Below are 17,661 nucleotides of genomic sequence, written 5' to 3'. Positions count from 1 at the left end.
TCTAATATTTGCCCTCTTCTGGCCAGGATGCCGTTGAGAACTGGTGGCCGAATGGTTATGGAAAGCAACACTTGTACTATTTAAATACCACTGTGACAACGGCGAACAGTGTTCTATACAAACGGATTCGTATAGGCTTCAGAACGGTCGAGCTGGTGGAAGAACCTCTGAAGAAAGGATTAAGTTTTTATTTTCGCATAAACGGCATACCGATATTCGCTAAAGGCAGCAACTTCATTCCAGCCAGTATCTTCCCTGAACTAGGCGCGAAAGAAGACACCATCAGACACTTGTTATCGTCCGCCAGAGAGACGCATATGAATATGCTGAGAGTGTGGGGCGGTGGTGTTTACGAGTCAAAATTATTTTACGACTTGGCCGACGAATATGGGATTATGATTTGGCAAGATTTTATGTTTGCGTGCGCTATGTATCCCTCGAGCGATTCATTCTTGAAGAGCGTAAAAGAAGAAATATTGCAAAACGTAATACGTTTGAAAAATCATCCAAGCATTGTTCTTTGGGCTGGCAATAACGAAAATGAAGTAGCACTTGATGATAATTGGTATGGCACTGGTTCCGCTCAGGTATATGGAGAGGATTACGTGAAACTTTACGTGAATTTATTGAAGATGGAAATGGAGAAATTAGATCCTATAAGACCATTCGTCGTATCTAGTCCGGGCAACGGAGCGTATGAAAAAACTTATAATTATATTGGAGGAAAAGATCCTTATTCGAATCTTTATGGCGATGGTAATATATATTTATATATTTATATTTATATGACGATTATATAAGTGACAAACGTTCAGCGTTATCATATTAAATTGAATTTCACTTTTAAACTTATGTATACAGGGTATCCCGAAATTCGGGAATCGAAAGCAAGAAAGCCTTCGAAAAATTAAGTAAAAAAGTTATTTGTAAATTTTTATTTTAAGCAGTGTAGTTTTTGAGATATGAGTTTGGCTAATAGATTACAATTAAACGGGAACATCCGTAAGTAGCGCGTCGATAATGTTAATGGTCGCGCACTTTACGTACGTATAAACTATAATTGGCCAAATTTAAACTCTTATATCTCAAAAACTTCTACTTAAAATAGAAATTTACAAATAACTTTTACTTAATTTTTCGAAGACTTTCTTGCTATGATATTTGAATTTCGCGACACCTTGTACATATAATATTTTCTTTTTCAGTTCACTATTATAACTACTTCAGAAATGGATGGGATATCACTCAATATCCTCGGACAAGATTTTGCTCCGAGTATGGAGTTCAATCTTGGCCATCGATTTACACGATATTAACTGCTGTAGAAAGCATAGAAGATCTTCATATCAACAGCGACTTCGTGAAACACAGACAACATCAACCATTCGGCAATCAATTTATGTTCCTGCTGATCTGGTACAACTTTGCTGTACCGCAAAGTAACAATAGCATTCGAGATTTCGCGAGTTATGTATATCTTAGTCAGATCAATCAAGCTGTTTCTATAAGGATAGAAACAGAAGCGTATAGGCAAGCCAAGTCCGAGGTGAATTCCATAGGTGAGGGTATGACAATGGGAGCTCTCTATTGGCAGTTGAACGATGTCTGGCAAGCTCCTTCGTGGTCGTCCATAGGTAATCAAAGACATTAATATCTTGGAACTAGTACAGAATTAAAAAAATCTTGACCGTTCGAATCTGTGTTTCACTAAGTTTTTTCAAAACTCTCCAAACAATAAACGCGTGAGAACATATGGAGAATTTGAATTTTGCTTTTATAACGTTTTCTATCTTTTACAAAAAAAAACAGCTACTTATTGATTGTTCTAGTTACAAGATATAAACTATTTTATTGTTTACATGTTACGAAAATCCGCGTTATATTTACAGATATCGAAGGTCGTTGGAAAATGCTCCATTATTACGCCCAGGATTTCTTCGCGCCTATTATCGTTACATCATATTTATCCCTCTTCAATAAACTCTCAATATATGTAGTATCTGATCGGTTGTACACCTTAACAAATTGTACAGTAAAACTTCATGTTTATAAATGGGAATCTATGAAACCTATATCCACATTATTCTTCAATAATATTGTAATAGTGAGTATAATAGACTACATAATTTGTATATATAATAGCTATATTGAGCTTGTTTTTCAGGAATCTAATAAAGCCATGAAAGTTACATCTTTTTGGTTAGACATATTCCTGCTTCAAGCGGGTTGTGGATTATTGAAATTCAGAAGATCTTGCATAGCCACTTTATTCCTCACGGATGAATCTGGATCCTTAATCGCGCCAGTTAATTACATATATCCTAATGCGTTAAAGAATGCAAATATACCAGTAGCCAATGTCACAGTAAGTCGATTAATTAGCATCATATATAAAGCCAGATATATTGTAAATACTATCAGAGATATTGCTGACACGCATTATTTCTCGTTTTAGATGAAGGTCGAAGAGAATTATTTACCTGGGAAGTTTTCCAATTCTGCAGATTTCAAAATTGTATTATCGACAGATAATATAACACTATTTGTATGGTTAGAAGTGGGCAATATACGTGGCCGTTTTTCGGAAAATGGATTTCATATGTTTGTAAAGAAGAAGGAAATTATTTTTCATGCGTATGAAGCAACCACAATTGAATTATTGCAGAGCAATATAAAACTCACACATCTATCAGACATTTACAATGCACAAAGCAATTTTGAGTTTGACTATACTTTGCCAAAAAGACAAATTTAGATTAATTATGCATAAAATTTCCTAGTGTAATTGCATAGGCATTAAGAATTACTATAACAATTGTATATACTTTGTGATAATTACTACAGATCAAATTTTGTTGATAACTATTTTTTATTCGAATATGTTTCGTATTTTCAAACTGTTCTTGATAGAAAGTAAGTGTCGTAGTATGAGTAAATTTAATATTCAATAAGAATTATAATAAGCACATCAATTATATGTGAAATAAATCATTTTTATAACCGCAGCGACCGCAGCATTAGTTAGAATGTTCCTGATCTGTGTAGAACACTTAACATGCAATCACAATATTAGCTACAGTAATTTCATAATTTGCTCATAATTTGTAACTATTAATTAATTTAGCAACTGCAAAGGGATTGCGGTCAATATAGAAAATAATCGCGATCACTGTCAATTGCTATCTCATAACTTGATCTAAAATACATTGAAAAAATATTTAAAAAATTTAATTAACATGTACATATAGTAATTATAATTACTCAGTGATTTCATGCTTCTATAATCTATAGAACACATGCAAGCAGTAATAGCGGCTAATACAGAAAATTATCGCTATTATATCATGTTAATTATTTCATATTTTAATACAAAAGGCTTTTAATTAATTTTAACATAGCAATTATAGTATTAATTACAGCGATTTCACGCTTTTAATCTCCAGATATCTATTATACCATCGCGGTTAATACAGAGAATGATCGCAATCACTGCCAATTATTACACATATAAATACAGCATGGTTCAATTATAAATCCAGGCACATAACCGAATATATTATTATGCTACGGTCGCACGGAACCTACTTGATGAAACTCGCTTATTGAGAATACAATGTGTCACGTCGGTGTCACACGAAACTCGCGTGTCGCATTGCCAACAAGACATAGCGTCACTGCAGTGACGCTACGATTGCACGGAGCTCGTTCTGACGGAATTGTCGCACATTCGCATTAAATATGTATTTTCGGTATACGAGGATCAAACGGCAAATTTTCCGTTAAGCGCGGTGCAGGCGCGCCGATAACCACGATGATTTGGCTATTGGACAGGCCACATCTAACGAAAAATACGCCAGGCTTACGTTCGCACGGCTCGCGCTCTGACTTTTTCGGAGGAGCGTAAGGATCACTTTCGCGTGACTATGTTCGCCGTACTCACGTCCGTAATCGCAACGATTTCAAATTCACGACGTTGATCACGATCGATGAAGCGCGGCTGATCGTGAGAGTCCGCGATAACCGATACGCTCCGACGATCGTCCGTCACTTAAATCGATACTTCCGACCAAAATTCGCGCTCACTGTGCGCTTTTGACTTTTGATTTTTTGATTTTTGGATCGCGATCGCGCTCCGTGTTCGCGCTCGACGACGCGTCGGGACTAGTTTGGCCGTCAGGGGCGCGCTCGGCGTCGTGTTTTCAGTATGTATCATATGTATTGAGAAAATTTAAAAGACGATTAAATTCGCGATATATCGGACACCTTATCCACACACTTCCTAACAAGCTACGATCATCAGTTAGGTATGTACATATCATTTCGAGTCATTTTTAAATGAAAATTTGCAAAAATACAACATACTTACGAAGAACAGAATTGTTCTCGTTCCAATTTCACACTGACGCGAGCACACCGACGTCAGCAGCGTCAGTTAAGTTATGATTGGAATTAATTACCTTTATAGATTTAGACAATTAAGTTTGAGGATCATATAATGATAATTCAACGGCTTGCTATAGTGAATGCGATTTGGAATAGTTGTAACAAATATATAAGTGAAATAATAAAAAGTTCACAAATATATATCAAATGATAATAGCAGCAAAAAATTGTCGTAACGTTAATATATTAAATTTAAATTTTTCTTATAAAAGAAAATACTATATTTATTCTTATTCTGAAATTTACGTTAACTCTATATGTAGCTCTTCCAATTATAAGGCGTATACATAATTTACAAGTAAATATTACTCCTTTTTCCTTTTTGCTAAAATCTGCTTTCTGATAAAAACATATACAAGCATACAAAAATTATATATTTCAATATTTACGTTCATTTCTAATGTCATTTTTATATATAATCGTATATATATTCAATAGCTGATTCCCCTCTATGTTACAAAAAATGATAACTCTTATAAGTATGACTGAAATACTATATACAATAAAACAATGCATGACACGTATATACGTTGGTTATCTATTTATTTATAAAATACATATTTCCAAGGTATAGTACAGTAAATTAATCTCTGTAATAATTGCGAGACAATATGACCAAGACTCGAGACACGATTAAACGTGATACGGAACGTAAAATTCTTAAAAGACGAAACGTTCTATATACAACAAATCCGGACAAATGAGTCTATATACAATAATACAATCAGTTTGCATATATCACGAACAACCACGTTTTTCGCGACACATTACCAAAAAAGCATTCGAAGCGAGAATTGGTTTTCATTGCAGAAAAGCGACGGCAGTGACTGCGTTACTGCAAATCAAACATTTCACGCCTTCTTTTTCCCCTCGAAAATTTTGCGTACGAAGAAGAGCTAACGTTAAATCGAATCATGATTAACATTTTTTTACGTAACGAACACGAACGTGACACGTATCGATGATTGAAATCCGATGAAGGAACGATGCCAATGTAGCCGAAGATAAGAGACAAAATGCAAGTAATCATGACGTGTACTTCTGGGGGGAAAGGATATAACGTCGTACCCATCTATCCTAACATTTAACAATCAACATCCAAACGATTACTCCTTTATGCGCTCTCCCTCGAGTGGAAACATACCATCTTTGTTAACGGAACACATTAAATTGGCCATGCAACTCTTATTTTTTTTTACAACGAGACGTGGTACGTGTCGTTGACTCGCAATTTCGATATCGCTACCAAAGAAGGTTGCTTCCACCTGGGCGTCGGCGAGCCGATTAAAGCTATGAGATACGTAGTCTTACCACAAGTATATACACATACTTGGTTTTACACTGAAAATATATGAATATCTCTTGCCTGTCGCTTTTTATAATCTGTTTAAAATCCTTTCATAGTTTAACATCATATAATATTTTCTCTTTAACTTTGTTGTGTTCAATACGCGACGCTTGGGAAACCGCGTGATACATTTTTTACGGCACATTACCACGACACATAAACGTTTTCGTAAAATAAACGCTCGTTGCGCAATGACTTTGAATAAATACGGATTCTTTCAATTCAGATGATCAACATGACAATTCTATAATATACTGATAAAAAAAAATAATCTCATCTAGAATTACTCTATTTTAAAATACTTAATTGTTTATTTCAGAAATTCAATAGATAATAAATTCAATAATTTTCTTCTTTGCGTCAAAGTAATCTTGAGAGATTTTTTATTTACTTTTATTTGAAATAACGCAAAAGTTTAAAAGATATAATTATATCTGTATAATAATATTAATTTAATTAAAAATTCGATTTTATAATTTTATACGATTACGTGGATGTGTCTCTGGCGCCTTATTCTTAATATTTTGTACAATCATAATTTTTCTGTATGCACGCCATTTTCCACGCCTCGCATAACACAGTTAGGCGCTATTCTTTTAAGTTCTCGTTTATTTTCCCCATTATGAATATATAGTCTATGATTGGACCATCTGTCAGCTAGTACGTGTACAACCCGACCATAAATCTCTTTCATTTCCTATACCTATAATAATTCTTCTTAAATATAACTCTCGGTTTCGCGAACAACGGATGCCCCTCGCCTCGGCATTTCCGCCGTTTGCGTTTTACATCACTTTCACAGATCAATTCGTGTTTTATTTTCTCTGTCCAGCAGCTATAACGTCTAAAATAGATACCACCGAAAGTACTTTCGATGAAGACTCAACTATCTACAGAGAAGAGATAGATTTTGATAGATAGATCTTTGAATTCTATTCGAGTATAGTATTTCTACGTTAAGAGAGTCAAGATAGTAGTACTCGCGGAGGCTTTATAGCCTTGTAGCTGAACTAGCTACATGTAGTAGATAGTATCCAGTGATAGAGTCGATCAAAGAGATGCTTTATTTTTTTATTTTTTTTCCCAATTCTTTGCTCGTTGTAAATCGCGTGACATAAATTTTAAGAGCAATTCAACCAAAAGTCTGCCGATTACGTACGCAACAGTTGCGTTAAGTTATGCAGAATTTTTGAATTGTGATAGATAGTTGCGAGAAACAGTTTCATTTTGTGCAAATGTCAATTTTGAATCTCGTTCGTTTATCCAACTTTTCGAATTTTCTTTTACAATAGATGATATATCAGACATACAGCAACAATACACGAAGAAGTAATTTTTTAGCGATCAGAAACGTGCTGAAGTTTTTCTCAAGTTTATCGGATGCAACTTGTAATTCGCTGTGATTTACGAAAGTTTAGATGATTTTTATAAGAATAATGTTGATAAATATTGATTTAATATTAGTTTTCAAAATATATGTAAATCTCTGCCAGAATTTAAGGCGAGGGAGGCTTTTGTGTTAATTTCTATTTGTGGACATAAAACGACATGTGAAATCATTCGTGTTAAGAGAGCACATAATAGAAACTATAACAGAAATAATATTGCTTTGTTTTATTAAATCGGAAACGCTATGATCGGTATTTATAATCGATTTTTATTTCAAAATCGTTTCAAGTAACGTCTTAAGATGCTAATACGGCTCTATGATTGGCTTATGACTTCTTAAGAATGTACTTAAAACAATCTTAAATACCGAGAACCGATTTATGTGCACTCTTTTATCTCGATTAAATAAAGGAAAAACGCATATATAATTTATATTAATCTTATATGAGATAGTACAATAGCAATCTAGAGATCTTAGATAGCCACCATGACTTCTACATCTGAATTGTGTTAAGAACCAATACCGAGTTTATGTTTTAGTAACTAGATTGAGCATAAATAATTCTCGTCCCTACTTTTAAGCAATTGCCAATTACGTTTTTAAAATATGATAATTGGATTACTTTCAGGCAGCCATTTCAAGTACATCCTGAGGAAAAATGAGGAAGTATTATCCTAATATTATATATTTTGAATATAAACGATATTACTATTGTACATTCTTTTGTCTCTGATCGCATTATAATAAAACTTTTTATTGTCCAATAATATAAAAACTATCGATATCGCACTAAACAAAGCAGTACGATTATAGCTTATAGTTTAGCATAATAATTGTGAAGTTAGAGACAAGCTAATACTGTTTGAAATTATTTAGCACTGTATTACTTTCTTCTGTTTGTAACGCATAAAATATAAATAATAAGAATTGGCAATCGTTGATTTAAGATTAATACAGAGAACTGACATTACATATTAAATCATTGTCAATTGCGTTTTTTCACACACATTGTTCACGTAAAATACTCTGTGACAAAATCAGAATTGAAGCCAAACTTTCTCATGTTATATTGATAAAATCATGATCGAAATTACGTAAAATTTTATGAAATTTCCTGTAGATAAACTCGATGTTTGCGAAAGAAGGTAATATGCAGTTTGGCAGCGCGCAATAGAGATTAAAAGATGTAGTGACAGGAAGTATCAGCTATAGAAAAATGTACCCGATTTCTATATTTTTAGAGGAAATATATGAGCGTAAATAAAGAGAGAAAGTGTGCGCGGATGTACAGTTGAGATATGATTTAAGTATACAGGCTGACGTTATGTAATGAGAACTCACACCCTAAATAAGTGCTACAACTCCGTTCTCTTGTTAAAAAATTACCATTTTGCGTGCTCTTGTTTTTTTACAAACGTTGCCAACTTAACAATATTCCGGTTATCGTCAGTCTAGTCTCGCTAACTCTTTAAAAAATAATAACATTATTCTAAAACTAATGGCGTCGCATAAAAAAGCTCATAACATATATATTTAGATTTAGCTTATTCCCGATTAATTATCATGGGGTAAGAGTACTTCCTTCCGTTCTCGCATCTAAAACTAATATCCGATCGAATTCGAAAGTATCTAAATGACACAATTACCCCGTTTTTGTCTTTTATACACTTATTTACGTAACTTCAAAGACATGCGGTAGTGATCGAGTGATATGAGACAACATTCGATGTTTATCTCAATTTATATATAAGTCTTATGCTCTATATAGATAGGCGCTGCTAAAAATCGAAGAAATCTTTACGCCTGTAACTCTCCTCTGTTTCCTTTCTGTCGTTTCTATCACTTCCCTGACTGACTTTATTATTCTTCTACATGTTATCTCTCCACGTTCGACATATTGATACACTGCGTGAATTGGAGTTGTGTCAGCTTTGCTGTTTGAAGAAGTTAGTCGCCGCAATCACATTATTCTCTATAGATTGGAGAAATATCCAAAAGTCGGTTCGCGCGATTCGCTTATCTCCAGTATTTTATACAAGAAACGCACATAACGAAAGGATACTTGAAACTCGTATATACCTAAATAAATGTAAGCCTCATTTGCTCGCTTCCCAATCTAATGTCGATGATTTCGATCAGACTTGCTGGCCTCGATGCATCGGAGACTCTCGCCTCCCGTTTATCTCGTCCCCCCCCCCTCCCGTCCATTTTCCTTCTCCTTATTTATTTATAGTTATCCAGAAGTAGGCAGTGTTGGAAAATGATTAAATATACTTCGCTCAAGTAAATCTTCGCTCATCGCGGAAGCCTTGGTCCAGTCTCCACGACTCGTGTGTTGGTTTAATTATAATAAAACGTATAATATTTCGCGTATATTCGGCAATGGATCATTCTAATGCCAGATCGATAGAGAGAGGGGCTCCCTCCTTCGTCTTCGAATATTTCTTCCACTTTTTGTTCTCGGGTTAATCCAATTCACTTCTCTCTCTCTCTCTCTCTCTCTCTCTCTCGCTCTCTCTCTCTTTAGCAGCACACAGTCTTTTACAATCTAGAATCTTACAACAATAATACGCTTACCTGTCACAAAAATAAATATTTTGATATCGCTTACCATCTACGTATGCTTACGCACTAGAAACAACAAATCCCGCTTGACATATCCAGCTGTACGACGGGATTCACGATAAACTTTGTATGTCTCATTCGTGAGTTGACGCTCATCCTCGCATTTAACTTGGTTTTTTTTGTTGTGTTGTAGTTCTATATGCACGCGAAACTCGCACGCCGTTATTAAAAATTGTACGCGGGCTACGAGTACATTCACGTGAACGTACAATACACGTTACACTTTGAAATTGCAACTGAATACATGCTGTGTTTTTATCGTCTCAGCACATAGGTATAAACTCAAACATAAAACACAACCTTCAACTACTTTTAATCATAGTGTCTTTTGTAAGATGCATTCAACAAACATAAAAGCAACAAGATATTAACAACACCAACAATTTTTATGTAAGCATATTTTTTAACATTTATGTAAAAATATGTAAAATGTTGACACAATTAGTACTATATTAATATTTTAGTGTAAATGTTTGTTTGTAAAAAAATGTATATAAAGGCTAATTAATATAAATTAAAAAATTGTTATAATTAAAAATTAAAATAAAAAATAAAATAGTGCGAGTAACGTCGTGCATAAATTTCAAAAATACATTCTTAATCTTTCGCTTACAATTTACGGTAACGCAATATCCATTCGATACAAAGATCCGCTCCTAATTCTCGTTTATTCCTTACCCACTTCATACTTGCTAATGCTAAAGCTTTATGAAATCATTGCCACTTTGCCGACACTTGACAATTATTGGAAGGGCCTATTACATTCCTTTCGTAACAAATGTCATGCTGTTTGCATGAGACATCGTCATTTTCTAAGCAAGTTTCAAGCAAAATACCAAAATTATTTTATTGTTCTAATATTCCGTTACTTGCTTCCAATCTGCTCCTGCATATATATTTCCTCATTTGCAGATACCTAATTTCTATAAACATTCTATCTCGGGGAAGAGGGAGGCAGCACATCAATCAAATATTCGCCTAGTTTTCGTTTTTCTATCACAAAACAACCACTTTTGTAATTTTTTGGTACATCTAATTGTAAGTCACAAATTTTTCGAGCTGAAAACACTCCATTTATGTACACTCTTCTTTTACTCTCTTTCGTAGTATTCTCTTTTTGCATATCTAGAAATTCCGCTGAGTAGATTTTGTTGAGCTAACGCGCGAAGCGGGTAATATCGTCTCTCGAAACAATCAATTCTGAAAAATCGCATATCAGTCGCTCCAGGACGACGGGACGCACTTTGAGGAGTTTCTTTTTCCTCTCTCTGGTCCAAGGAGATAAGGTACAACATTGAGCGATTTATTTTCTAATCTTGAGTGATCCCTTCAAGTCCATGGTATGTATCGCGGACGTGGTGAGTGTCAGAAGGCAGTGTCTAGAGCAGCCATGCTGGTTGAGATATCCGGATCTGCTCGACAAGCTTCCAAGAACTCGGATAGCGTCACTACACCATCTCTGTTGCCGTCCATTTTCTGAAATAATATTAATTAATAAAGTTAAATGATGATGAAGATTAATTCTATCAATTAATTAGAAAGAGGCTTACACATCTAAATTAATGAGAAACGTTAATAATGAACGTTAATGTGATTTATCGTGAAATATTAAAAACACCTTCTATTTTTTTTTTACATAAAGTAACTTATTATAAATAATTTAGTATAACGTTTTCGATATAAAGTAGAACGTATCCATAAAATTTTAACTTTAAATTTACATTATACTGTCGCTATACTGTCAGCTACAAATCCGTTTAATATTCAATGAACATTCTAACGTAATCGTAATGAAACGTTGTGTCAAAAAGTTAGTAGTATGAGTAAAACGTTATAACGGGTATTATGAAGACTTTCTATAGAAAGGTACACGAAAATCCGCTTTGTGAATCTCTCTTTGTTTTGCATCGCAGTTGGTCACGGATATCCTGAGCCTCATAACTCGTACCTCTAACATGATTGACTGAACTATGAATGAATGGAATTACTATGAAGCTTAAACTCAGGAAAAAAAGCATCACGTTGACCTAGATTGGAAGACCACCGCTGACGTATATCCTAAGACGGTATACAACGACGAAAAAGCATGTAGACGTCCTCTCACACTTCCGCGTTTCTACGATGGGTATGCCGATGTAAATGTATGCGTCACTTAAAGTAGAAGTAGTAGAACTGATGTAAAACTGATCGACCACGGTCGCGCTACAAGTCTCTGTTTCTACTGCGTCGTACTTTCCAGCTATATTTTTCAATATCCGTTGTTTCGGGTGACGTGTAAATGTAATTTATTATTCCAATATTATTTAATTACGTTCCTTCTATCGGAATAATCATTGAAAATTAAAAATTTGTCAGAGAAAATTGTTACAGTTGATTCTTTTCTAGCAAAATAAACTGTTAATACGAATGAACATAGTATGATCAATAATGCAGTCTCTTCTGTATATTTATTCAAATATATTCAACTAGAAGTAAAGCCCATTATCGGGCGTTAATTATCTGCAATTCATGGCAATCTATCACAGATCGAGTTAATTACGGAACAAATACTATCGAAAGTCGAGGCTGGGAATTTCAAGTTGTGTGTTGCGTGCATGTACGATCATTTAGATTGCACGATAGTAAATCGGCTATTGGCAGGTGCGATTCGCAAAATTATTATTGCTCTCACACTACGAAACGAAAAGCTCGTATGCGTGGGTGGAGCTTGATGTCGTGTACCGTTGGATAGGATTAATTGGTATCACGACTTACTACAAGCTAAATCGTGCATTATCGTAGCCTTGTAATTATATTATAACCAGCAATAATCACCGGAAATATGGGGAACATAGGATTGTGCGGAAATTTGATGGGAGAACCGGCGGTATAATAGGATCTCATATTATACCGTCATTCATCAATTTAGTATATCAGAAAGTATAATCTTGAACCTTATCTTTAAATCCTTCATTTTAAAAGACAATACCATTGTTTCGTGCCATATATACATATAAAGCTGCTGCAAATCCAGTGAATAATAAAAATTTCAGAGACAGTTCCTCTGACGATTTTTGACGAGACGATCGTAAATTTTTTAATTTTCGCCATTAAATATATTTAATGATAATTAAGCTTATAAATTTTTATATTTCACGTTTCATATTTCCTTTTATCTTCCATGTCCTGATCTCTTGTTCACGAGTGACGTAACATGGAAACGATTCAATCATAAAACCAAAAATTGGCAAGGTAGACCATTTTTCTGGGATGAGAAGTGCTAGAGAGCTGGCTGCGCAGTTTCCAGAAACAATGGGACGGATTTAATCGTTATCTGGAACGAACGGTGCCAGAATAAAGCTCGTTTTTAATTAGTGCTACGAATAACGCAGGTACTCTGCGACGCTCGTTACTTCTGCTTTCCTCGTGATTAATTAGTATCCGTTTGATCAAAACTAATGTTTTTACGAGAAATTAAGAATGGATTGCTATTTTAGTATAGAAAGGGGAATATTCTTTGTAGAATAAATGTACAGGTACATAAAATATAAATTATATAACTATAAAATTAGGAATTGGTGAACAAATTTATATGAAAAAATTTAATTACGACTAAAATTTTTCATCAATAATTATTGATAAAAAGTATTAGATATTATATATATGTAATTTTTACGGCCTCGACAACATAAAATATTTGAAAAAAAAATCGAAGAAATGTACAAGTACCTATGTACCTGAACCAAATCTTTGAAATAATTATATATAATTATGCTTGTTACATTTAAAGAAGTTATGTAAGAAGAATATTGATGGAATCTTACACACACAACCGTGAAGAACGAGAGCTATTCTTTCATCGCTTTTCTACGAGCGCATTGAGAATCTTCGTAAGCGTTCAAAGCCATTGTGCCGCGGTTAGAAGTTTATAAAGTGTCCACTGGTCCATTTTTCATTCCCGGCTTGTATTCACGGCTTGGGGGTTACCTTTAATAGTGCTTTATCGTTATCGTGAAAGGATCTCGTAAAGCTGGAAGACCAAAAACTCAGACATATCAGATGTTTTACAAAGGGTTTATTAATTATTTGACATCCGGAACTTCATTAAAGCTTTACTTCATATATAAAGAAATATTTAGATAAAAAAGATTTGTGATAAAGTTTTCTACATTTTCTATATATGTATTTCATACAACTGAGAGCTATAATAACGTATTTTCCAATAATATCTCAAAATAATCTCAAAATATGGAATATAAAAAATAAAAAACGCTAATTTACAATAATAAATCAATTATTAATAATTAATAATATATTATATGTAGTTATACGCATAGACCATATATAGACATATTTATGCTTAATTTTAGCATTTTTATTTAAGTATTATATGATGGCAAAGATGGCTCATACGCGCGCGATTTTCAGCATAATTCAAAAAAGTCCTTACGTCATCGAATAATTGGGAAAAGCGATTAATGTTTGTAGATTCACTTTATTTATTTTTCTGCACTTGCGATCTGCTTGAAGCGGTGATTTGTCAAAGTGATAGACAAGTATCTAGCAAACAAAAAATCCAGAGAAAAATAGAAAAAAAACATAAATTGAAGGCAAATTTAACGCGTTCGAATAAGATAAATATTCGTGAGATAAGTATCACAAAAGATATTTAATAAAAGATATGAGAGAAAAAAAAATGAAAAAGTGAAATGAATGGTATTTATTAAAGTAAATACATAAATAATTCATAAATAATGTATCTGCAATATGAGATCACATCATATTATCACATCAATTATTAATAAAATTTTAAAATCAATAAAATAAAAAAATATGTTATGACATGCGCTCTCTCTATCTCTTCAGTTTCTTATTTATTTTCGAAGCACGAATTGAAAATCCCCTGTAATTTTGTTTACAAATCGTATTACCGCATTCATTATTGGTTGAGAGTTCTTCATTTTAACGTCCCACACATAATGGCGAAATGAAACTTTTCCCATTTCGTACATTCATTTTCTCGTTTCTGCTTTACGTGACGCAATCTCTTCTATTGCTACATCCCGTTTTATTTCTGCATCTTGATTTCATTTCATGCATTTGCTGCATTATATTCCTTTGCCGAATAGATCTTTATCTTTCTTTTTCTCTTTAACGAAACAAAACTTCAAAGTGCCCGTTTCGCTGCCGTGAGATAGAAAGATGCCTGAAAAATCGTTTGACTGTTGAGGAAAAGTCTTGTCTTGCGCCGCATTTTTCAAGCACTTTTTAGCAAAAGTCCTGGATCGATTTATCTACGTAGCCAAACGTTAATGCCCGAAAAGGAAAACTTACAGAACGTCCACAACATACAACTGACGAGAGTTGCACGATATTCCATTTCTTCGGCTACAAAAACATTATTACAAGCTGACTACACATTCGAGAAATGGTTTACGCGTAATATATATTTGATGTGTCATTACCGAGAAATTTATTCACTCTATGCGTATTAATAAAGTGCACATTTATACTTGCTCATTACTAATCGATTACCGCGTACGTGTGCGCGCGCCAATAATATAACGCGTAATAATATAACAATTTTACCGTCGATATTTTCCGCACGCGTCGCAGTGTGATGCGGCGATGTGGCATCGCAAAGGATCATTCATGTAACAGATGTTATTGATATTACGACAATAAAGTTTAACCGCAAGTAACATCTGTTGAACAGAAATTTAGGTAGTTTCCAGTTTCGCGGACGTTTCAGTTTACGGTGAATTGCAAAATTGATTGCAAACTACAAACTAATGAATTACATCATGCGAATCAAAATGGTCTGACTATACAATATCGGCAGATAGTCAGGAATAACATTTAATTGGATAGTAAACGGCGGACCAATAATTCCTATCACTATATTATCTCCTACTTTGAACTATCTCTTATAATTCAACAACGACAGATTATATCAATTCAACAGCTGAGTCGTAACGTGAAACGCAGAATCTTCAAAGGTATCATGGTTAAATAAAACGTAAGTAGAGACATATTTTATTTTACATCGATATATGTATAAAAATTTTATGTTCTCTGTATTATTATTTTCACAGAATGTAAGCACAAAACTTCTTTTTTTTTTTTAAGTTTTTAATTAATCTGTGCTAGTAGTGCATTATTAAAAAAAGAGAGTCATTTTTCCATCTTCTTCCTAGAAGTTCAGCATGAAAGTGATTAAAACCCTCCCGAGTGTCATGTTTATTATATAACGTGTGTCAGAGCGCGGGAGCGCTGCAAGTTAGATTGAGAAGCTGACGTGGTTCCTTGAGAAAAGCCCTCGGGGCCTTTGAGGAACTGAGACCACAGGCAATTAGAATTTAAACTATCCGCGTATATATGTAAACGCGAGATGCGCGTATATACCGCGGGGTTACGAGTTAGAGCTTCGTGTTGTAGTACTAATCCTATATCTCTCTTTATGCCGTCGCGACTGCCGCACACGCGACCGCGAGTGTGTATACGCGTATCGGTGTGCATGCCTCAAAAGCAGCAGCGCTAAACAAGGCGTTTACCCTTTCTGGTCGCGTCGCCGCCTTTACCGTCGAATTTGCGTTTCCTTTCAACGTCAACGAGAGCGTTGGAAGTACACGTCAATGGATCCCAACCCTATACAGAATCGAAAATGAGGGATCTAGGATCTCGACAACTTAACATGCCGGATAATAGATTACGTGTAACAAGCTTTCATATCTGACAATGAAACTTTCTTCCCGATAACGGAATCGAATATCGATTGTGTGAAATAGTATTTATTAACTTTATGCGATTGCAATTCGTGTCCGCGAGCAGAACAAGACCGGCAATGTACTTGTTTCTACTTTGTTTCTTTCAAAGTTTCATTTTTACGTTTAAACACACTTTTAGATACATAATTTTTTTGCAACAGATAAAAAAAAAGGGAAATCTCTGTACACGTTCTTTGAACTTTTTTATATTGGGTGGCATTTATCGCGTATTTTACAACACAATTGTTTTACGAAGGCGCGTGTGCGCCTGTTTTGCGCAGTTCGATTGTCAGCACGATCCCGTGCACCGTATCCTAAAAACGTTAACTCTTTGAACTCCATTTGTCATAGGATTGACGAAGCGTATAGCGTCTGTATCGGGCGGACAGAAGACACGTCATCCGCGCAAATTGTCTCTGTAAAACAGATTGCTCCTTTTTTCGCCTGTAGCAGCGGAGATAGGTGAAGAGACCCGAGTGCACTGCGGGCATTGTCATCCGCAGCTAACAATGTGACAGCTTCTAAAAAGAAAGGCTCGTTCCTGTCTCACGGATACACTCTCCGTAGACGCTCGTTTTCTTTCGTTGAAGTGAACAGATTATCGACAGTTATTTGCACGTTCGAAACAGATACGAGATTCATTAATTTAAATGTTCCGCCTGCCCGAAGCTCCAAATCGATTGATCGTTTCTAATTCAATCGTGTCTTCTTTAACGAATTACAAAACAACTAAAGTGAATTTAATGTGTTTATTAGGTTTCGTTTACGAGTCGAAATAGTTTTGGGAAAGACATGCAGTACGCAGTTATCTGCTCATACTGAGAAAAAAAATTGATTGTACAAACTAAATTTGTATAGTTGTTTGATCCAATAGTTGATTCAACAATTCTTTAGATGCACAAAGAAAGATATAGTTCATTCATGTCAACCATCAAAATTTTTTAATTAAGAATTAACTAAACCAACTCAGTTAAATTATTTTGTTCGAAATACTAATAATATTTATTTGTGTTTGCATGCTATTTAGTTATCCAAGTAATTATATTGTTCAAATTCCAAATATCAAATTCAAACTAACAAAACGATGCTGATAGGGATAATAAATAGTG

The 17,661-nt window shown here is 34.4% G+C and overlaps 2 protein-coding genes across 4 annotated transcripts in view; one reads left to right on the top strand and one right to left on the bottom strand.

Moving 5' to 3' along the window:
- Nucleotides 1-3,005, top strand: part of LOC105449976 (beta-mannosidase-like) — a 5,349-nt gene extending 2,344 nt beyond the window's left edge. The window contains exons 2-6 of the mRNA XM_011689467.1: nucleotides 27-756; nucleotides 1,206-1,634; nucleotides 1,890-2,104; nucleotides 2,165-2,365; nucleotides 2,456-3,005. Of these exons, the coding sequence (XP_011687769.1) occupies nucleotides 27-756; nucleotides 1,206-1,634; nucleotides 1,890-2,104; nucleotides 2,165-2,365; nucleotides 2,456-2,755 (1,875 nt within the window). The 3' untranslated portion in view covers nucleotides 2,756-3,005. The remainder of the gene's footprint in view (nucleotides 1-26; nucleotides 757-1,205; nucleotides 1,635-1,889; nucleotides 2,105-2,164; nucleotides 2,366-2,455) is intronic.
- Nucleotides 3,006-10,345: 7,340 nt separating this feature from the next.
- Nucleotides 10,346-17,661, bottom strand: part of LOC105449919 (Kv channel-interacting protein 1) — a 127,614-nt gene continuing 120,298 nt past the window's right edge. For all 3 annotated transcript variants that reach the window (XM_011689380.1, XM_011689379.1, XM_011689378.1), the window contains one exon: nucleotides 10,346-11,282. In XM_011689380.1, the coding sequence (XP_011687682.1) occupies nucleotides 11,172-11,282 (111 nt within the window). In that variant the 3' untranslated portion in view covers nucleotides 10,346-11,171. The remainder of the gene's footprint in view (nucleotides 11,283-17,661) is intronic.

The sequence above is a fragment of the Wasmannia auropunctata genome, unplaced genomic scaffold, assembly GCF_000956235.1.
Source record: "Wasmannia auropunctata unplaced genomic scaffold, wasmannia.A_1.0 LD336071.1, whole genome shotgun sequence".
Taxonomy (NCBI): domain Eukaryota; kingdom Metazoa; phylum Arthropoda; class Insecta; order Hymenoptera; family Formicidae; genus Wasmannia; species Wasmannia auropunctata.
Note: the sequence above shows the minus strand (reverse complement) of the source record. Positions and strands in the feature narration are given on the sequence as shown.